Source organism: Camellia sinensis, chromosome 14 (assembly GCF_055761805.1).
Source record: "Camellia sinensis isolate YWXY chromosome 14, ASM5576180v1, whole genome shotgun sequence".
Taxonomy (NCBI): Eukaryota; Viridiplantae; Streptophyta; class Magnoliopsida; order Ericales; family Theaceae; genus Camellia; species Camellia sinensis.
Window position 1 is genome coordinate 66,247,555 of NC_138974.1, and position 23,651 is coordinate 66,271,205.

Sequence of the window (23,651 nt, forward strand, 5' to 3'; positions counted from 1 at the left end):
AAGAGCTTACACTGTTTCAAAAGAAAAACAAAAGTACAGAGCACAGAAGAAAGAGAAAAACATAAAATTAAGATTCTTCAGCATCATTAGCAGGCTGGGTTTGGACTTCGGAGGATTGCTGAGAAGATATCTCAGCGGCCTTCTCAGTCGCAAGCTCGGTGTCAATTTCTTGAAGGGTTAGATCGAGGCTTTTATCGACAAGAGGCACGTCCGATAACGCCTTCTCAGGAGTGGCATCCTTGGGGACTTCCTCACCCTTCTCATCTTGAGTCAAGTCCAGGATTTGCTCATTCAGAGAAGGGGACTTGGCCCCAGCGGCCTCCTTTGATTTCATCAACAAGGTCTCCTCCTCAGACTCAGATTCGTCGTCGGATTGACTTGGAGTTGAAGGGAATGGAAAAGGAATGACGTCAGCGTTCCTGAGGGATGAGTCCTCGGGGACTTCAAGCTTTTTTAGAAGAGACATCCAACCAAGGATAAAACCCTTGTTGCATGCCTGCTTCACTTGCTTTTCATAGTCTGCCGTGACATCGGCCACCCCCTCGTTATAGCCCTTCTCATCGGCGGCCTTGAGCTCGGCCTCTTTTGTTGCCGGAGCATCCTGAAGTTCTTTCTGGGCCTGGGACATCTTTTCCTCAGCCTCTCTTTTTTGGGCCTCAAGAACCTTCCTGATGGCCTCAGCGGATTTCGCCTTTTCTTTGGCGTCATTTTGAGCTTTGATAGCATCCTCGGCTTGATCCTCCAAGATCTTCATCTTTGATTGCAAGTTTTTATTAGTCTTCTGAAGACTGGAGGCCTCCCTCTTCTTGTCGTCCAGCTCCTTCTGGTTCTCAAAAGATTGTAGTGAGAAGGAATGGGCGTACTGGATTGCCTAAGAAAAAATAATACAGAGCAGAAGTTATTACAAAATTTTCTAAAGTAGAAAAAAAAGAAAGAAAGAAAAATTACCAAATAAAGACACTTACTTGAACAGAGCGCTGGAGTATCAGAGCATAGTTTTCATATTCGCTCAACTCGACGTTTCGATTGAGATCGCCGGGAAGAAGTAGAGCGGTACTAAGGGCAACGCCAACATTAATGTCATCAGCGCTGTCGCCAGCCCTAACTGGCTTGTCCTCCAGTACAATTTTGGGGGCCCAGGGGGCATCATATTTTAGGGACCCCGAGGTGGTTGCAGAGGATGACCTCGGCTTTCTTGATCTGGTGGATTCAGATAGTTGTGTTTCAGCAGACCTCTTCTCGAGAACAGAGGTGGTCTTCTCACTCTCAGCCAATTTGGAAACTGGCAAAGTGTCCTCAGAATCAATCTGAGTCACCGTTGCCTTTGGCTGAGCCTTCTTTATCCTTTTTTGCTTTGGCTTTGGAGGCTAGGTTGGAGCTGGTTAAGCATCAACAGATGATGGAATGTTGACCAAAAGATCCTTAGCAAATGCTCTCTGGCGGCCCATCTAGGCAGAAAAAATAGTTCACCGTCGACGTTGGCATTGAGATGGCGGGATCAAATATGGAGCCGAGGTTGACGACTGCTCTGCTGGATCAGAAGTTGATCCTTGATCTGGCCGAGATGTGGAGGCAGCTTGAGGAGTTGTGGCAGAAGGGGGAGATAGACTCTTTTTCTTCCTTTTTGGAACGCCGGGGAGTACTGATTTGTAGATGCGAATGAAATTGAGTACCAGAGGAGCTCTACGCTTGTGGACTGGTAGGTCCAGTAGCTTCTTTAGACCCTTGCTGGGGTAAAAAGACTTGCGGAAGCCTTTTTCTGGTTTTGGAAGAGCTGCAAGAAAAACCAGACATTAGAACAAACAAAGTATTGAAGACATTAAAAACAAGTAAGTATGAACACAAGGTTCTTACCATTACCCTCTACAAAAATTGTTCGAGGAAGAGGATAGAGGTGGAGGTCCTCATCTGGAGCGAACTCTCAGTTCCCCGAGGTAATGAAATAGTCATCCCCAGCTCCCTTATTGGAGTCAGGGAGGTCGGTGACAATTTTGTACTCCGTGGACCTCGGCTTAAGGTAGTAAACATAGCCCGTATCTTTTTTGAGGCCACACATGGTGTAGCAGTATTGGATATCGGATAAGGTAACCCTAGCGTTTTCTTGTTTGGCTAAGGTTATTATGCCATTGATAACTCAGTAGGAGTTGATGGCAAGCTGCATCGAGTTCAGCTTATAATAATGAAGTATCTCACGGAAAAGGGTATTTAGTGGGAGCCGAAGTCCGCACTCGATAAAAGCTACCACAGGAAAGGGCATAGAATCAGTTGTAGGCATAATGGAGTCATCTTCCCCAGCCAACCTCAGATGGACATCGGCCGGGGTGTCAAACTCACGCCTAAAGTGATCTAACTTGGTCGGGGTGTCTACCATATGTTTCCACATACCCATGATATCGGCTTAACTAGGAGGAACTGGGTTTCAGAAAGAAGGTGTTTTGAAAGGGTTATTGGGACCTCGGCAAAAATCTAAAAATTTGTGGGGTAAGAAATTGTGGGGATCGTTTCGGTTTTTCCTAAGAATTTATGGGTTCTACAAACAAATCCCAAACCTAGATCTATGGAAACAAAGATTGAAGGCACGAATCTGGAAAACAGAAAAACAAGAATGTGCTTCAGAGTCAAGAACAATGATGAACTATCAAGAACATTGTGCCAAAGTAAATGCAAAGGGTATAAGGCCAAGAACAGTGGCAAGAGTGCAGGAAAATTGTTAGCAGTATGTGTATTCAGGACATGGGCAAGAGCAAAGTCATGAAATAAACATATTCAGATGCATGATTCATAAATCAAATACTTAAGTAAAACAGCAATGGCAAATAATGAAGCAAAACTTCTTGAAGAGCAACAAGAACTAAAATTTGGAAGAAACAGTAACTCACCGAAGGAAAAAAGCCAGTGTTGAGTTCGCCGAGGTCAGACGAATGGCAGCAGCGGAGAAGATTAGCAAGAGCCTCGCCGGAGGAAGATAAACAGTGGTGATAGCAGAGCTTGAAAGCTTGAAACAATGGAGGATTTAAGAAAGCTAGAGAAAGAGAGAGCTTCAAAAACGATGTAAAGTGAAGAGACGAAGAGAAGGGATATTGGTTTTGTCCAAAACGCGAAAAGGCGGCAAAAAGGAATTGATAAGCCTAGAAAGACGGATTTGTCAGACGGCGCATGCAGGCGCGAGACGACTTACAAGCACGTACAGAGTACGATCCAGTAAAGGAAAGACGCATCGCTGAAACGGTTGAGTTATTTTGCATGACAGCTCATACGCGTGAAGGAGATCTTGGAATTTTTAATCCTTAAAAAGACATGTCGACCTATATGATGATCTCGACTGAGAAACTTTAAGCCGATGTATTGGCAGGAAGTGCCGATATAGGTTCCATCACCTCAGAAATGCCGAGGTAATAGAACCTAGGGAGCAGTTGTGGGGATATATTTTCTAAGTGCCAACACGTGGCCAAGGTGACGCCGACGTGTCAGCCGAGGTGTCACATGTCCTGGTTATGACGCCGAGATGATCTCGGCTAGGCCGAGGTTATCTCCGAAGATATCGGAATCCGAGATAAGCGGATAAGGGACAAGAGTCCTAGAATGGGAAAGGAACTCAGCTTGGATAAGGATAAAAGCTCTTAGGAGTTTATCTTTATCTATAAGAGAATCCGGGATAAGCACTGAGCTAAAGTCCATTAGAGCAAGGTTTCTATTAGGACAATGATTGAGTTAGCTATAAAAGAGAGGCACCCCCGATGGGTCTAAGGTACGCAATTTATACTCAGAACAGTGAGTTTAACAATTGATTATCTTTGAGAGATATACTGACTTGATCGTCGGAGTGTCCCCGGGTGGACGAACCACCGCCGGAATCTTCTGTTTCTGTTGCAAGTCAGCCAGGTGTCATCTATTCTGTCAGTATTCTCCAACTGAATACTATGTTGGCAGTGTGATCGGAAATTCACTCACACAACTTTATTTTTCATTAAATTTAAATTTATCGTTCGGCCAGACATCCTCCTGGATGTTCTCTTGGATGTCCACTAAGAGTGATTTTGACAGTTTTTTTGTTCATGTTCAGACGAACTCTAAAACATCCGTCCAAACGTCCTCCCGAACAATTGAAAATGTGAAAAAATCTGATAAAAAATTTAATTTTAACATTAGTGTGAACAGTATCAAATTAAATTTTCTATCAAAATTTTACTTAAATTTGATAAAATTTTTGATTTACCCTTAAAGATGGTCTAATGAAATCCGTAGGCTTTTAGAGAAACGTTTCTAGCGTGTGTATGCATGTATGTGTGCTGCATTGCCACGTTTGCGTCGCTCCAAATTTCCAGATTGGTAGATTAGGAGGGGAAAAAAACGTTGTAGCTAACCAGATTACAGGCCTAATTGGGATAATTATTGTGTAATTTTGAAGTATTAAGCTGCACTATTTACATATATAATGTCCTCAATCAATAACTGAATATAAAATTTTACGTTTTTCCATTTATGTTTAAAAAACTTATCTATTGTGGTTTATAGGTATTCGTTTGTTAAAAACATCTCGTATTGGTGTAACTTGTTAGCGCAGTTGCTGCATACAAAACTCCATCCTTAGCCTTGGTTTGGGGAGTGGGTTGACATTTTTAGTTTTTTTAATTTTTTGATTATTTTAGCCTAAATTAAAAAGTTTTATTTGGGATGAACTTTTTGATTTTTTTAACTTTTGTAAAAGAAAAATTAAATGATTTTGATTTGGATATGACATTTTATTTTATTAATCTTTTAGTTTAAATTGTCTTTTTATAATTAAAATAGTCTCAATCTCACATGCCAAACATAGCCTTAATATACTTATTGACTTGAAGTACCAAAATTTGAAATAAAAATAAAAATAAAATAAAAAATAAAAAAATCTATAATTTATAGAGGTTCATGTTGAATCTTGTGAGAACTAAAAATTTATGGTTAGGGCCCGTTAATCTATATATACATAGCAGTGTTTGGAAAGTCAAATTTGGATTTTTTTTTGGTTAAAATTTACAAAAAGATAAAATAGGTAAAATAATTAATAAGATAAAATATCATATCAAATCCATAATTATTCTACTATTTCTCTTACACATCACATCTAAGTATAAAAAAATTCAATTCTCTTCTCAATAAACACAAAAATTTTAGCCTACTAAAATAGCCAAAAACTAAAATAACCCACTAAAATAATCAATTTCTCAAACGAGGCCATATCTATTGTGAGAGTAAATTACATTTTGTACTCTTGAACTTTTCATCAAATCTCACTTTGACTCTTACACATGAAATCATGATAGTCAACCCCCTGTACTTCTGGTCACATCTCACTTTAATCTCTACACATGAAATCGTGACAGTCAACTTTTTACACTTTTGGTCAAAACTCATTTTAGTCCCTATACAAGTTTCAATGTACCTCTTCTGCTACTCTATTATTTAAATCTTTAATAGAATACAATCATAAGACAAGAATGTGACTATGAAAGGAGAATAAGAAAGAAAAATCATTTCTATTTCCCACCAATATACGTTTTGTCTCAAAATTTACATCAAATTATGACTGTATTAAGCTAAAACAAAGCACATATTATGAATGATTAAGAAGATGAATTAGGATTTTGCATCAATTGAAATCACGTAATTTTATTTTTCAAAGTAACACACTTATTTGTCTATTCTTTACAACAGAAAAGTGTAAGGGTAACTCTTTGATTTCTCTACTGCCTTATTTAATTGCAAAAGCCCTTTTTTTTTTTTACCTCTTCATTTCAATTTTCAACATACGAACATATGTATATTGTATATATAACTCTCACGTGCTTATTACGTAGAACAAAATATGTGTTGGTGGAAAACAGGGATGATATTCCTCCCATACCCTTATTTTGTAATCACATTCATGTTACATAACATGATTTTATTCAAGATTTAAACAATGGAGTAATAGAAGAAAGATATTGATACTTGTGTAGAAATCAAAATAGGATTTGACCAAAAATACATGTCTAGGGACCAAAGTATGATTTAACCACAAGTGTAAGAGGTTAACTGCTATGATTTTATGTGTAGAGGCCAAAGTCAAATTCGGTGCAAAATACAGGAGTGTAAAGTGTAATTTATCCATATTCTGATGAACACCAACCTCTCACCCACTTGTAATAAAAAAAATACTAAAAAAATAAAAAACAAAACAAAACAAAAAAATTGAATAAAGATTTGAGTGTAATAATGATTCCATGTAATCATCATAATATGATCAATTAATAATTAAATTATACATGAAATAATGAAGCTCACCAATTGTTTAAATATAATTTAACATAAAGTCTGAGATCTTAGATTAATGTCCAAAAATAGCCCAGAACAATGATACATAAATTAATAGAGATTATTTGAATATTTTGTAGAGTCGATATATAAAATAAATTTGAATCACATATTAGAATTTTTAATAAAATTAAGGATAACATTTTGGAGTTATTAGTAGTTATTAATAATTTAATAGCTGTACATATAGGCAGAGACTGAAGTGCCATTATCTATGGGGCAATGGGACACTTTTAGTATTCAACAGCACAAAGAAATTCCTTAATTTGCAGGGTTGCATCATCTTTGCTATGATAATGTGACTTGACAGTAACTGTGATGTATGCAAATGGGGTGATTACTTTGAAAATGGAGAAACTTCACAGGACGTTTCAATCTCCATTAGCTTCTCTTTAATTGTTGGGAGCTGATACGATAAATCACAGATGTAAACAGTGATATGTGTAGATATATCACTGACTCATGTCATGCCACTGTTCCAGGTGCAAGATGTGTTGGACTTGGCCCAAAGTTTGATTCACTCCAACTTTGGCATTCAAAGAAGAAAACGATATTTATGAACCGAAGTAAAAAAATAAATTGAGCAAGCATTGTCAAAATCGAAGACAACCGCTAATGAAATACTTTATTACACTATAAATAAGTTGTAAATACTTTATTGAACCATCTCGAGCCTGATCTAGCTAACTTAGTATCGGTCTTATTTTAGTTATTTTAAGCTTGACTCTAATTTTTTATTTAAATTCAAACCCGACCCAATATTTATGGATTATAACTTCGTGTTACATATAACTAATAAATGAATGCGACCATTTTACAATTTGGATCATTAACAAAATTTAATTATAAAAACAAGATGGGCCTACATGTTAAAACTGGATCTACACATATTAGTCTATTGTATAAATAAATAATATAAAATAAAATTTTAACATTTTATGAATTAATGGGCTGATCTAAAATTTCTCAAGCCGAACCCAAAAAATAAATGACATTAAAGTCACAACTTAGCACTGCCCTCGGAAAAGGGTATCTCTAAGATGTTGGATTGGGCTGAACTGGCCTCTGGGCCTGTAGTCACCCTCTTGGAGGGCTTGTTCTCAAATAGGGCCTTTTCATTTGGATTTTGGACTAATATATTAAGGGAGGCATTTGTTTTATGAGATTAAAGTGTGTCTTCTCGTTTGAATACAAAAGTGAAAGTTGAAATAATATTCCAAAAATAGTCTAGAAACTATTTATCTCAAGATGAATAGTTTATTACACCATAATCCGTCCTTATCCAATCAGTCAATTCTAAGGTGATCATGAACCCCACTTGGCATTCCTCTTCTCCAATAGGCTCCAAGAAAAGAAAGAAAAAAATTTTAAATTTAAAAAATCCACACGTTAATACACATATAACAATTTCTAAAACAAAAATCCACACTTTAATATTATTTGCTTTTCTGTTTTTTTCCTATGAACTTGATAAAAATTACAGATTTATCTCCAACAAATATTGCATTCAAGCAACTATTTCATCTTTCAAGCAAGCTCTGAGCTTGATCACCGTAGCATTCATGTCACTCGCTCTTAAAACATCACAACATTCTCTTCTACTTCCAACCTGAAAAAAAAAAAAAACAAAAAAAAAAATGTAGTAGATATAAGAACTCTAATATGAAATTATAGATTCAAATTCTTAAAGAAAAATATACATCTTTTTGGAATGGGTTGATTTCACGTGTTTTAAAAAAAAAAATGTTTATATCAAACATATTTTCTATAATTAAAAATGATAAAGTGTAAAAAAATTACCAAAATGCGACCTTAAATAATTGAAGTGTGTTTGGAAGTGTGACGGACATGCCTACATTGAATCAAATACGGACACAAAAAATATATCCATAAATTGAATGTGTAGTCGACCGAATGAATGTGAATGCCAACTACAAATTATTTTTTATATATATTTTTGTATATAAATTTTGTGCATATATATTTGGTCGGAGAATTTGGAAAGGAATTTAGAAATGGGAAGAAAAAATATGTGTGAAACTAAATAAAATATAGGTATATTTTATTTACATTTTACTTATTTTTTCTTTTTTCTTTTTAAATTATTGCCTAAATCTCTCAACCAAACACAACGTTAGTGAAACAAGAGAGAGAATTACTCACACCATCAAGTTTTCCAATCGGCGAAACAACATGAATTTTGGAGATGTGATCCGCAGTGTTAAAGTATACAATACAACACACACCAGCATACAATACAACACACACCAACACACTCCCACTAGCATCACATGTTCTGTTAATACAACACACACCAGCACACACCCACTAGCATCACATGTTCAGATCACACTGTAAAGCACACACCAGCACACAAGAAAGCTTAGTTTAATGTATTGTAATATACACTTCGGTCACCTTCTCCTCTCTATAAATAGAGAGAGCTCAGTCTCTTGTAATATATAGAAATACAACAGACACTGAATATACATCACTGTCATTTCAGTCCTTCTCCTCTCTTTCATTTCAGTCTTTATTTATCATGGTATCAGAGCACAGAAATACAACTCTCGCATTCTTCAATTTTGGTGCTTAGTCCCGTACACAGTGGAACTACACCAAATTGTTCGGAATCTCCTTACGATTCCAACGGCACCAAGCCCATCACCAGAAAACATCACACGCGCCCTCACGCGCCGCTCTTTTGAATGTGTAGTCGACCCAATGAATATGAATTCCAACTACAAATTATTTTTTATATATGTTTTTGTATATAAATTTTGTGCACATATCTTTATATTGTATTTGGTTGGAGAATTTGGAAAGAAATTTAAAAGTGAAAAGAAAAAATATGTGTAAAACTAGGTAAAATATAAGTATATTTTATTCACATTTCACTTATTTTTTTCTTTTCTTTTTCAAATTTCGGCCTAAATCTCTACAACGTTAGTGAAACTTGAGAGAGAATTACTCACACCATCAGGTTTCCCGATCGGCGAAACAACATGAATTTTGGAGATGTGATCCGCAGAGTGATTCCCACTCTCCGAACAAGCCGGTAACTGGCGCTGCCATCTCCGAACATATCTCGTAACCACTCGTCCTCCGATCGGCTCTTCCATTGAATCAAAGAAAAAAACATGAGGTGCTTCACAAGGATGCTTCGATGGAAGCCGAGTGTTGAAAACGAATGGTGGCATTGCACCCTTTTTCCATGGAAGAAATGTCTCGATCGGCCTCTGAAGAATGCTTGGCGGGAAAATTGATTCGTAAATATGAGCAGAGTAGCCCCAGGATATGGAGAATGTCCAGTTGGTTGGCTTGTGGTAGCAGTTGGTTTGTTGGAGTAGGCGAGGCTCGTCGGCTTGGGCGGCTTTCATGAGATGGTTGAGGGAGTCGTGGCGGTTGAAGGAGGGGAAGATGGGGTTGGCTGTGTCGAGGTGGTGGAGGGAGAGGATGGGAGATTGCGGGTGGGATGAGAAAAATCCTGATATGTCACCGCGGAGATCAATCTTAGGCCAAGTTTGGGAAGATCCAAAAAAGTTAAAAAGTCAAAAAGTTACTCAAAAAGCTAAAAAGTTAACACTATTCACCAAAAGTCAACAATTACGGCTGCACAACTCCCAATTCAAATTTTTCCCTACAAATCAATTTTTACAATTTTTTATTACACATTTTTCAATAAAAAGTCAAAAAGTTAACCCAAACATCCATATTTTCAACCTCAATTTTTTAGTCCAAAAAGACAAAAAGTGTACTTTTTTAGTCTTCCCAAACTTGGCCTTACAATCACAAACGTTAAATGAAATGTAATTAGTTTGTTGAAGAATAAAGACACATACAAAATTGATTAATAAAGATTGGAGAAGGAGTCTTGGCTTACAACAGGTCATATTATAATAATTTAATTTGTTTATTTTGTATGTCGAATCATAGGCATTCATAGATTGAAAATAATTTTTAAAACACAAATAGATATCGATATGATATAAGACATGATAAGTAAGCCTACTATATTAATTTTGATGTCACTTTAATCCCATCAAACTTAATTGTCCAAATTTTTTAAATAATTGTTTATAAGACTACAAATGTACAATTTATATAATAAATGTATTCTATAATAATTATAAGTGAGTTTGAAACACTCTTTCTAATTTTGACGCACATTATAATTAGCTTTAAAAATAATTTCATAAAATAACTTAAATTATAATGTCAAGTCCTATAAATCACGTACTCATGTACTCTCTCAGGCGCCCCGGGGGGGGGGGGGGGGGGGACATTGTCTAGTTTCAAATCAAAACGATCCCAATTGTATGAAATTCTTGGCCTTAAGATCTGTGTAACATAAATACCTGATGAAAGCCCTTTTCAAGAGTTAGAGAGACTCCCAAATCAGCAACACATGACTGCAACACATGCCCACTTCCATACCCATATTCATATCTTCTGATACACAAATCCAAATTCTCAGCCAATGCCTCAACAAGAGGATAACTCAAAGCATACCCACCTCCCCCAAACCCCATTCCAAATCCACCTTCCCAATTCGCCACAATACACTCCGAATTCATACCAACATAGTAATACTTCCTATGATCATACTTCCCAAGCACCTCCACCAAATTATTCACAAAAAAAACAGTGTCATCCTCCGCCATGACATACCACCTCACACCTCTATTCTCAGCCCGAAACGCCTCCACCACCGCCCTCGCCATTCGAACGGCATTGTCGTGGCCTTCGGAGACTTTAAAGGGAGGATCGACAGCTGAAGGCCACGGGAGGTGCTCGGTTGGAGGCCTGTCGAGGAAGAGAAAGCCACGAGTGATGTTTGGTCGCCACCATGATTCGACGTAGTGTTTCTTGTCGTTCCATGTGTTTGATGAAGCTGAGATTCCGAAAACGAGGTGGGTGATATTGGTGGGAAAGCAGGGATCGGTGAAGAGGGTGGAGGATTGGCAGCATGGATGGTTGGAGGTGACGATGTAGATTATTATGTAAAGCAATAGGGCCGAAAGAACAAATAATTTGTAAAATCTGCACCTGAGCTTTTGGTGGATTGCAGTGGAGTTTGAAGGAGCCATAGATGACATAGTGAAGATTGCTTGGAGGTTGGACTAACTAGGGGAATGAAAACATCATAGGAAATGAAATGGTGCATATACAAGAAGTTGACATAAAACTCTCAGCAATGAGAGAGTGAATAATTTAGCTCAGATAATGGGACACAGATCTATGTTGTCAAATTATCCTCTCTATTCTATCCATTCTATATTTATAATTAAGAGATTTCATTCCATCATTTAATGGTGAGTATAATGATTATCATTTTTTAATTTAAATTAATTATAAATTTAATTCTTATTTCATAGCAATCAGATATACAAGGGAAACAATGGCGGCCCAACCCTTTTGGGGTGTAAGACAAAATTTTAAAGTGAGGCTTTCTATGATATTTTGCATATTTTATTTCTTAGGCCAAGTTTGGAATACTTAAAAAAAGTCAAAAAATTAAAAAGTTACTCAAAAAGTTAAAAAGTTAACACTATTCACTAAAAGTCAACAATTACGGCTGCACAACTCTCAATCCTAATTTTCCTCTACAAACCAATTTTTACAATTTTTTATTACACATTTTTCCATAAAAAGTCAAAAGTTAACCCAAACATTCATATTTTTTCCCTCAACTTTTTAGTCTAAAAAGACAAAAAGTGCGCTTATTTAGGACACCCCAAACAAACTCTTACTCTTTGTAATGAAAAATTACTAATTAAACTTTTGTTATCAATTTTTTTAAATGTATCTCATCCAATTTATAAATTAGCTGATCCACTTAATTATTTAAGTGACTGTGATTTTATTAATTTTAATTTTGAAAAAGCAATTAATACAGATGTTAATAATATTTTGTAGTCAATGCATGTATCGGAAAGATATAATTTAATAAGTCAATTGATGTATTTTCCTTTTCTTAATTTGGAAAATAAATCAATATCTTTAAAATTCTTACATTTCAGTAATTTTCAAAAAAAAAAATATTCTTGTTTGTTTGAACTTTTTGAAATTAAATTAAAAAAAAAAACAAAAATAACTTTAGATTTTTTTTTTTTTTTTTTTGAATTATTGAAATCTACTCTCAAAACACAATCTTTGTACTAGTTGAAGAAAAGTTTGACTAAATCAATGCTGTTTTTGGTTTTGGTATTACAAACACATCTTTTGAGATTTACTTAAACTACCAATTATTCCTGTGATTTGAAAAATTATAAATATTTTTCTGTCAAAATTTTTTATTTAACAAAATTAATTAAAAAAATAAAATTTTTATCTATTCACCTATACAATAATAAAATTATCTGAATTATTAATTGAAATAAGTATTTAACATTATTAAAAATTGTTAATTAATTTTATAATTTATTGATAAAAGAACTTATTTGTTATGAAATTAAAAATCTTAAGGGACATTATATAATTTTTAAAACTATAAAAATAATTTATAATTTAAGTAAACCTTAAGAGTGTGTTTATAATTTACTCATATTTTTTATTTTTTATATATAGATATATTCTTTCCTTCTTCTGATAGTGACGAGAACAATTTTTATGGTTTCAAGAAAATAATAATAAAATTGGAAAATCTTTTTAACTACTTTAAGTTACACGCAAATTTTTGTTTGTTGTATTGAACACATAATAAATGTACAAATGTATTTGAATGTGAGATACAAATTTGGAACCAAAAATGTTAGAGGGCTCAAAAATTTTACCAAAAGTTTTACCAAATGTCTCACATGAGTGTGGGAGTGTGGGTCCCACACCCATGTGAGACATTTGGTAAAACTTTTGGTAAAATATTTAAGATCTCTAACATTACTCATTTGGAACCTTCATCTGTTGGGGCCTAAGGCAATGGCTTCAATAGCCTTGTTCTTGGACTTGCCTTAATGAAAATTTTTCATTACATATATAAAATGAGAATGATTAAATTCAAAAAATTCATACTCATTTGTCTCCTGAAATTTTTCTGAATTCGAAAAAAATACTTTAAAAAAGTCTTAGAATTTGAAATTTATCAATATGACAAAATTTTACATCTACATAGCAAATTTCACATTACAATACTTTTTTTTTTTGAACGTACGTAACATTTATGTTATTATAAGTAGGTTTCATTTTTGAGTTGATTAATCATTCATGTCATGTGTCAAGGCATAAAAAAAGCTGCAAATCAGGTGATCAAGCAAATGAAACTCTCAATGTGTTGTGTTTGTTCATGTGATGTGTTATTGCTTTTTATTGACCCAACGCTATCTCAAGTAGCGAAGTCGGAAAATTGCGTTTTACATGCCTTCTTTGATCGGTTTTATTTACGGCCATAAAAATATGATGAATAATTATATATAAATTTATTTTTTAGACTCATTTTTTAGATTTAATAATCTATAAGTAATATGATTGGCTAATAATTAAAGAAAATACGAGAGTGTGTGTTACTTTAAATATTCTAATTGATTGCTACATCATTAGATTTGAAAATTAGGTATAATTTTTAGACTGCATGCAATTGGTGTAAATAGAAGTGGTTTGGAATTATCTAAATAAGTGTATTTTTTGACTTTTTATGAAATATAAGTTGGGTTTAAAGTGATGCGGTAGAGAGGCGATGTGACTTAAATAGGAATGTAAATTTTTTATTTTTTGACTTTTTTAAGTTATGACAAATAATTTTTATGGGTAAATTGTGCCAATAGTCCCTATAGTTTGTCTTGGGTGTCATTTTGATCTTTATTTTTTTAATTTGCTTGATTTTGATATTAAATTTTAAATTTTATTTCATTTTGGCCTAATAAATAATATTGTTACAAATTTTGACAAAAAATTGAACACTTGACTCACTCCCCTTATTTTTTGATCCTTATTTTTTTAATTTGCTGATTTTAATCTTAAATTTTAAATTTTATTTCATTTTGATGTAATAAATAACAGTGTTACAAATTTTGACAAAGTATTGAACACGTGACTCACTCCCCTTATTTTATGGGCAAAATAGTAATTTTATTAATATTATCTAAATAAGTTAACTCAGTGAGTTGACCCATTGTAGTTTTAATAAAAAAAATCTTTTCATTTGGAGAGAGAGAGATACAGAAAAAAATGTGGTGGCCTGGTGGGATTGATTATAGTGGATGTTGGAGGAAGATGGAGGGAGACGAAGTGGGTCAAGATTGGAGGAAGGAAAAGGAAGGCAACGTAGGTTTCAGAGAGGGGAGAGGAACGACAGTTCCACGGCAAGGTTGGAAGACAATCAAATGGGAAAAGGGGGAAGCAGACATCGGACCGGGGTTGGCAAAGGTAGGCGTTGAGGATTTCAGAGAGGGGGCAAGAGGCGTAACGCTATGTTTAGTTGGAGATTTGATAAGCGATTTACAAAAAATATATATATACAAAATTATGTAAAATATACGTATATTTTATTCATATTTCATTTATATTTTTTCTTTTCTTTTATAAATTCCTTCACAAATTTTCCGACCAACACAGCGCAAGGGAGCTGAGCTGAGAGAGGGGAAAACAGGGGATGAGTCGTTCAGAACCGCCACAATGAGGACCTTTTTTTAATCTTTATTCTTGAATTTCTTCCCCAATTCTTCTAATTTTGATTTTAATTTTACTTTTGGTTTTGATTTTGATGTTGATTGTTCTTTGTTGTATGTTGAGGGTGATGTTGTTGGGGGGTGTGTGTTGGCTTTATTTGGTTGTTATGGGTTTTTAGTGTCTGTTCGTTACCTCGATTTCTTTGCTTCTATTTTTCTATCTGCGTGCTTTTCCTTCATGGTATACTTTTCCTTGGATTTGAAGGGGTTGTGGTTTGGTGGGGGTGACAATGGCAGCCGGTGGTGTGGTGGTGGGTGCATCTTGCCTGTGTGAGATAGTGAGAATGAAGATGGAAGTGGAAGGAGTTGAATTGTCCATTTTGTTCTTAAAAAACAGTCGCATGTTGTGCACCCTATTTGTTTGTCAAAAATGTAATAATTGTTATTTATTAAATTAAAATGAGATAAATTTTAAATTTGAGACTCAAAATCAAATAAATTAAAAATAAGGAGACTAAAATAACACAGGTGGCCAACTATAGGAATTGCAGTCATAATTTACTTTATTTTTATTCTTAAATTAAGGATTAACAGTTACAACTTTGAGCTCTTATGACATTTATTTATTTTTTTTTTTATTTTTTTTTTTTTTTGCATTGTGCATTTTTTAAGACATAATTGTTGCTGAAAAAATTGACAAATTTGACATTGAAACATTAGATATTTACAATTTAAATCTCCAAATTCACCCGTAATAACCTAACAAGAGAATTAAATCTTATATAATTGAGTTTGTAACAAATTAAAAATCAGAAAAATATCATTTTCAGTAGAACTTGGGAAAAATATTTATATATTCATGAAAAACTTGCAACATTTCCATCGAATGCATAATATTTTTTAAAATGCTACCACTGTTATGTTTTTTTTCTTTAAAACTTAGAAATGTAGACTACAATATTACTGTGGATAAAATTAGGAGAGATTTTTAAGAATATTTATCTATTTCCTTTAATAATGGCACATTAGCTAGTCCCTGTTGAGAGTTACTAAATTCTAGTGAAAGAGAAGACTGGATGGTGAGAGAGGCCAAGCTTTATTAATGTTGTGTTTGGTTACAAAATTTAAGAAAGGATTTAGAAATAGAAAGAAAAAATGTAGGTGAAATATGAATAAATATACCTATATTTTACGTAGTTTCATATATTTTTTCCTTTTCTTTTTTCAAATTCCATCCCAAATTAAGCTAAAATTAGGAGAGATTTTTAGGAATATTAATTTATTTCCTTCAATAATGGCACATTAGCTAGTCCTCGTTGAGAGTTACTAAATTCTTGTCAGAGAGAAGACTGGGTTGAGTGATTATGCACCCTTCAAATTCTAAGAGAGGTCAAGCTTTATTAAAGCTAATCTTCTAAAATCCTTTGATAAATGTGTTTTAATCATATAACCGCCACGTTTTGCTCATTCTTAGGTGAGTGAGCCCTTGCATTTCTCCGGCATGTTTGGTTGACAGTTTCTATTGGGTTTTTCCTTTTCATTTGTTATGACAATTCTTAACAAAAAAAAAAATTTCCTTCCTTTTTTTTTCTTCTTTTTTTCTTTTTTTTCTTCAAAACTCGGGGCAGCATCAAGTAATGTAAAATGGGGTCAAAATCCATCAACCAACTAAAACAAAATTAAAATATATTTATAACTTTTTAGGCATAGTCTCAAGTCTCAATAAGTCAAAAATTAATGATCATATTTAGTTTTTTCTCCTTCATTTATGAATAGGCAAAATTTGATCATATGATTTTAAGAGATGTTGAGACTATGCCTCATATTTGGCTTTTCCCCATGGGCAAAATGTGATCGTGTGATTCGAAGAGATGTGGAGACTATACCTCATTAGTTTCTCACTATGACCTTTCGCAAGTCACAAGTCTTGAGAGAAACAGTGAGCCTCTAATGTTTGTGACATGGTTGATAAGCATAACGACCACAAAGTCTTTAATATAGCAGAGCCAGTCTCAGCTTTGGTGGAAATTGTTATAGAATTTTGTTAATAGTGTTTTTAGAAGATTGAATAACTGATTTGAAATGGTTATAATATTTTTATAAAAAAGAATGGGTGTAATAAAAATCTATAGTTAATTTAATCTTTATTAATCAAGTATAACGCAGCGGGTAAAAATTTCAGAACATACCTTAGGTGATAGAACCTGAAGCGAAGAATCTTGTGAGTAAATCACGTGCTTCAAAAATGCGAACAACGAACTTCCAACAGTAGAGTGATACTACAGTATGAGTATCACCCATACTAGTCACAGTGCAAAAGCTTGATTGTTTTTCATATGAGAGAGAGTTAGAGAGAAAGTCTGGGAAAAAGGTTATGAGTAAAAGCACATAATGTATATGATATTCTATATCATTCAGATGTATATAATCAAATATATAACAATCAATATCCATCTATCCATATCTCTTGATAAGATATGGTAAATATAGATATTGATTGTGGATTATCCAAATAATTCAAATTCAAATTCAAACTTAAATGGATAATTTAATTGGTCATGGGTCATGCCACATGGGCGCCCAAATTCGGGTCCAATACTCGACCCAATTTCCAACATCTCCCACTCGCACATAAGCTAGCATGACACTGCCACATCTCTATCTCAATCTCCCAAAATATTAAACAATCACATACTGGCCAATGAACCGTACAACCGCTAAGAAACACCTGCATGTAGGAGCTCTATACTATAAACCCAAAATGAGCCAGCATAGAGACATCAACCCAAAAAGAATAAAAATAGTATCTCATATACCCCAGACCCATCTAATGACACCGGTCCAAAAAAAAAATCTCTAATCGCTCAAAAAAAGGAGCATGTTTGACCTTCTCAATTCTTGCAACATATTCACACTCAATTCGCCTCCCATATAGAGCGATGTGAGTTGCCGGCAGTGAATATACAACAGTGGTGTAATACTAGATGATCTTCCCTTTGCCCTTATGTCATTTAGTTTAGGATTGACTGATTTCCCAATGATGTCCCTTAAGGTTGAATCATACATGACCGCAGGCAACATACCAAAGTAGCAGAACATCAACTCCTTACCTTATGACATAGTCAAAAGTCACAAAATGATACATAAATGAAAGTCATATCAATAATAACATGTAAGACTCACACAGTGAGGAAACAGGGATCCATTCTCTCACCTCATTACTCGGTCACCAAGCACATATAATATGAATACATGTTACAGTGGAGTAACTCTTCCAAAAGAGTGACGTCATACTCGATACACCGTACAGATCTTAGTCTAGTCGTTTTCTAGCGCCTAACCTGAATTCTCTATTTGCTCGCCTTCCAGGCGCCAAATGAGATCTCGCATCTGGCTAATCATAACAGACACAACATGGAAAGTGGGTATTAACATTCATGTTTGGTCCTTATCAAGACCTCATCTTGGTTGTAACCAAGGCGACATACATAATGGATAATTTAAGCCTCTCTTGGCACCAAATTAAAATAAACCACTAGTCTCATCCTTGCTCGCTCCCAAGCGCCAAGGGCGATTGCTCATGTGAGTGAGCCAATCTTGCCTGTTGACACCATCATCTACTAATCATTATGACATAAACCATAATAGTGTCAACATCCCATCATCTCACAACAAATAAGTGATCAATTTTTTAAAAAAAACACGACCACAGTCTACGAAATTCTAGATTCCAAGCATAAGCCTTATCAACACCTCTTGAGATAAGCATATACAAAGGAATCCACCATTTGTGCCTCACATGAAGTGGTTCAAGATCACTACCTCTTGCGCAATTACCTCTCTAAAGATATATTGGTGACCAATCTGCGTTCATTCAAGATGCGCCCAACTAGCGCATTGAATCTTACAAGGGGCAAATTAATATACTACTAGTAAAGCATTCTATCCACAGTCTAATGAGCAAGGTCAATGTCTAAACTACTCAGTTGACCATTTACCAAAGATAACACTTATCATGCCAAATACGCCCACATAGCGTACTTTAGGCTCTTACAACAACAAAAAAAACAAGGAATATAAGTCATTTGTTTCTTCTAAAGACAATCCGATGACTCACTCAATAGCTAAGGCTCTGGCTTTTACCGATAGGTAAGTTAATGGGTTTGCAATTTTGCATCTAAAATCATTTTAGGATATTCCTTATGTAAGTCATCAAAGACAAACTGGGAATTCTCCCAAAACAATCCCTAAGGATTGTACATCCGAGCATATAAATTACATCACCCATGTCCATCATATCTAAAACAGAGGACTGCCCACCCTAGGTGGCGACAACCTTATAAACTCTTGGCTCATAATGACTAAGTAAGGAAAAACTTCTTTTTGGACCATTGATCATGCCTCAGTGGTCTTCATCGATCATCGTTGGCCTATCATGACTTGACGAAATCTAAGAACTACTATTTGGATAACTGTTTTAGGATGTAAAAGATTTATTAGAACTAGCAACCTTTTTTACGCTCCTAACTTTTCACCATAAAACCAGAAGGTAAATCCCTACGGATCTACTTATCCAATTCTCCAACGAGAAGTTGGGTCACAACGTCCATAAATCAATGTTCCGAACTTACGTCAATTATAGCCTAAGTCGAAATAACTTCACTCCCCAGAAGGAAATCTTCTCATGGTCTACACTTTCCTTAATGGTGCGACTTTTCGGTATCTAGCAAGCCTTATGCCTCAACAATGACTATCCAAATTACGCATTACTTTAAAACAGTTTCGCGTCATAATGGAAAGTCAACCAAATTATAGAAATAGTTAATCCTCAAAGACTTTGTCTTAAACTACGCAACATTGATCCACTTTCTAAAAACAGGGGACTAGAGCCCTTGGCATTATCCTAGGCTCTTTATCATCTTGCGGAGCAATCATGAATGTTTCCCTCTCAATCACCCAGTGATGACGTGAAAAATTTTCACATTCGCTACCACGCAACTAAGAATATAGAGTATTCTTCTCTAATAGAGTAATCCCTTAGTAGGCACATCACTCCCACTATCCTTAGGATATTGAAAATTTATTTCTATTCTCAACTAGGCTACATAGAGCGTTATGCTTAGAATTCTCTATTTTATAGAGTTCCAAAACTCTACTCACGTCACCTTTACTAAGAAAACTTTATGTGACTTAGTTTCACTCCTACAAAACTGCATACTTATATGCACATGACCCGGAGGGTTTACATGACGGCACACAAAAATGCGTCACATAACCCTAAGTGTTTACAAGACAGCATACAATAATGCGCCATAGAACCCTAGGTCTTAACTTCGTAACCTTATGAGAAGTAAAACAAAGATAAGCTGCTTGATGGTTACAGATCGCCCACAAATGGCTCTCTGCTAACCCATTACTTAAATGGAGTGTAAAATCTGATATGGAGGGCACTTAGTTAGGGATATAGGCAACAAACTAAAATGCAATTCCCAATTGGGAAACATTTTGTACCATCATCCACCTAACATTAACAATACTTAATTCCTTATCTCTACTACACCATTATGTTGTTGAGTACTAGGAACAATCAATTTTCTAAGCATCCATTTCTCTTCACAGAGCTTTCTAAAATAACTCAAATAGATACTCGCCACCTTGGTCAAAACTAAAGAGCACGAAAACTCTTATCTGATTGATCTCGACCTCATACGTACAATGTCAAAAAATTATCTCAAAACTTTTGACTTATGGGAGATCAAATAGTCTTGACTCAGATGCGTATCGTAATCTATAAATGTATTGAGATTGAGGCTAACTATCATACCCTTACACATATCCAGTGACAAATATCATAGTGGACTAAATACGCCAATACAAATGCCTTTTTGCGGCTTTCCTACTTACTTGTGCGCAACCATTGCAAACAAAGTTACACATTCATATGAGAGCAGGATGTCACAAGCGAGTGGGCCCGAAAGGGCCTACTCAAACCATCTATGTCATCTTCTTATTAATGTGATTAAGTATAATAAGCCACCGGTTCATGACTAATGTCATAAACTAATTCCAATCATCCTAATATGTGAGTTCTCGAAGACAAGTTTTAAAGGGTTAGGCCTAACTAGCTAATGACTCACGACTAATTCATATTCACTAGATCATAAAAGGATGTCATAGAGATATCAAGTGCGCCAAAGTTACAAATTGGACTAGTAAATGCTAATTCCCTGCACCTTTAAGTTAATTTTATTCTCTATACACTTTACTGCATCTAGTTGAAAGATGACGATACTCCTCTTGCCATCTCTTTTTCTCGCTTCATAGTTACTTACAATTAATTCTACTATCCACAAGAATGAGAGAATAAGCTATCAATCTATGACAGCTCCTGAAGTAACTTAAGCACGAATTAGGCTAAAGAGTCTAATTCAACACAATGCTCTCACAAGCGATGCGTCAAATTCTTAGAGTCATATTAACCTTGTCGGCCTTAACCTTTTCATTACTATGCTGCAACGTTTGCGCTTAGTGGTAAACGTTATTAAAAAACGTTAGCCTAGCTAAGGAATCATACAAAGAAGCACCTCATCATGTCTCATACTTAACTGGGGAAACAATAACACTATGTTTGGGAACCTATGAGAGAAAAGAAAAGAAATGATTACTTAAGTTATAAGAGAAAAGAAATGATTGTGATTTCTCTCCTTTTTGTTTGAATAAGGAAGAAATAAAAGAAAAGAAATTATTGTGATTTCTCTCATTCTTGTTTGGTTAGATTTCATTAAGAGAAAAGAAAAGAAATTTTTTATGTTATATTACCAAAATAACCTTTTTATATTTTCAATCATTTTATTTCTTTTGTTTTTATAGGAACAAAATTGGTATTGTGAAAATAGTGATTTTTTTTCTCTCCTAATCTCTCAATTTTTGGGGAGATTGAAAATAAAGCTTATAAGAGAAGTGAGTTTCTCTCCATTTCTTTCCATTTCTCTCCACTTAGGTTATCCAAACAAGTAACAGAAATATATATCTCTCCCTTTCTTTTCTTTTCTCTCCAAATCACTCAATCCAAACATAGCGTAAGTGTCTAGACTTAGACAAGTTGGCAATGCTAATAGATGTTGCAACCACTTGGCGCTAATCTTTTCACTTAGTGTTAATAGATTTTGCTATTACTAAGCGCTAATCTTTTAACTTCAAGTGATAATGCACACTATTATAGTGCGTGAAATTTTGCTCCATTCACTCCCAATAGTTGGGTGGAGAGCAAAACACTGCTCATACTGGCTATTCGTCTTACACTTAATGACTAACTCATTTAAGCTCGTATTTTTTAGATGACGCGACTCTTGAATGTTACTTCATCCAATGATGCAACATCATTACAAGTCAAATTACAAAGTCAATCCACGCAGCTCAATAATCAAGATCATATATAGATCTATTGAGGGCTTACTAATTTCACAACTCCAAAACTCGCAAATCAAAACTGCGTAGCGTGCCGCTAACCATAGCGCACACATCAATTTTTATTATGCCAAACAAGGCAACAAAACCACGGCGACTGTGAGTCATGTTTCCTTACTTTAGCTTAATTAAGGTCTGACCTAAAGTCTCCAAGACTTTTGCTCATCTAAAGAAAAAGATTACATTGTTCACATTTGAATATCTCTACTAAGTCTAGGTCAACCAAATTAATTTCCATAAACTAAATCAATTTAGAGAGAAATTCGAGTTGGGATTAATTTGATTAGCATAATATAATTTTGCCACTAAAAATCTAAATTAAATAGTGACAATATTACACAAGTCGCAAGATCGAAAATCTGTTATGCTCGTAATCATCTCTTGCGCCACAGGTGACAATTATCCAAAAATTTAATTTAATTCATGCGCAAAATATTAGTTTTCGAGAGTAAATCTATAAAGATTTCTCTCAACCGAATAACCTCCCATTGACTATGGCATGTCTAAAAGCATGATAAAATTTTCTAATTTCATACAATAGCATTTTAATGTAGACTCACAATCAGCTCATGCTATGTTACATTTAATAATGGAATTTAAATAAAAAATAATTAATCATGCTATTCTAATTACAACATATTAGAAACTCTAGGCAAAAAATAACAATGTGTTGTGTTTAATATTCAGATTATACCATAACAAAAAGTATATCACTTTTTGAAATTTTTCTACAATTTTCTGGAATTTTAAATAATTAATAAATACACATAAAATCAGAAATAAATATTTCAGAATATGAAAAAATGCAACAATCATACCAGTAAATAGTAAACCATTACAGTAGTCTACTGTAAAAATTTCAGCCCCAGAAATTTGGTCATGCAACACCAGAAGGAATTTAAAGAAGAAATAATTAATTTTTATCTCAAAAAAAATATTTTTTACTTTCATAAAATTTTGAAAATTTTACAAAAAATAAAAAATTTAATTCTGAAACCAATAGTACCTACCATACTTCAAAAAAATCTATAACAAATTATTTATGACCATTTAACGCGATTCTGGATTTTAAAAAAAAAAAAAAAACAGAGCCTTAGAGTCAAGCCAGCACGGAAAAAAAAACGGCTCAGCGCCGCTCAACCCAACACGACTTGGAGCGAGGCAGCTCAACGTGGCGCATCTCAGCTTGGCGCACAGCGCAACGCACGACGCACGGCTCGAAGCAGCGCGGCTTAACGCACGCGTAGA

At 34.6% G+C, this 23,651-nt stretch overlaps 1 protein-coding gene across 1 annotated transcript; it reads right to left on the bottom strand.

The window, feature by feature from the left end:
- Window positions 1–7,840: 7,840 nt before the first annotated feature.
- Window positions 7,841–11,423, bottom strand: LOC114274167 (uncharacterized). Its single transcript, XM_082904960.1, has 3 exons — window positions 10,692–11,423; window positions 9,309–9,845; window positions 7,841–7,942 (listed from the first exon to the last, which is right to left on the bottom strand). Exons 1-3 carry the CDS (start codon window positions 11,421–11,423, stop codon window positions 7,841–7,843), a joined length of 1,371 nt encoding a protein of 456 aa, XP_082761086.1.
- Between the last annotated feature and the right edge of the window lie 12,228 nt (window positions 11,424–23,651).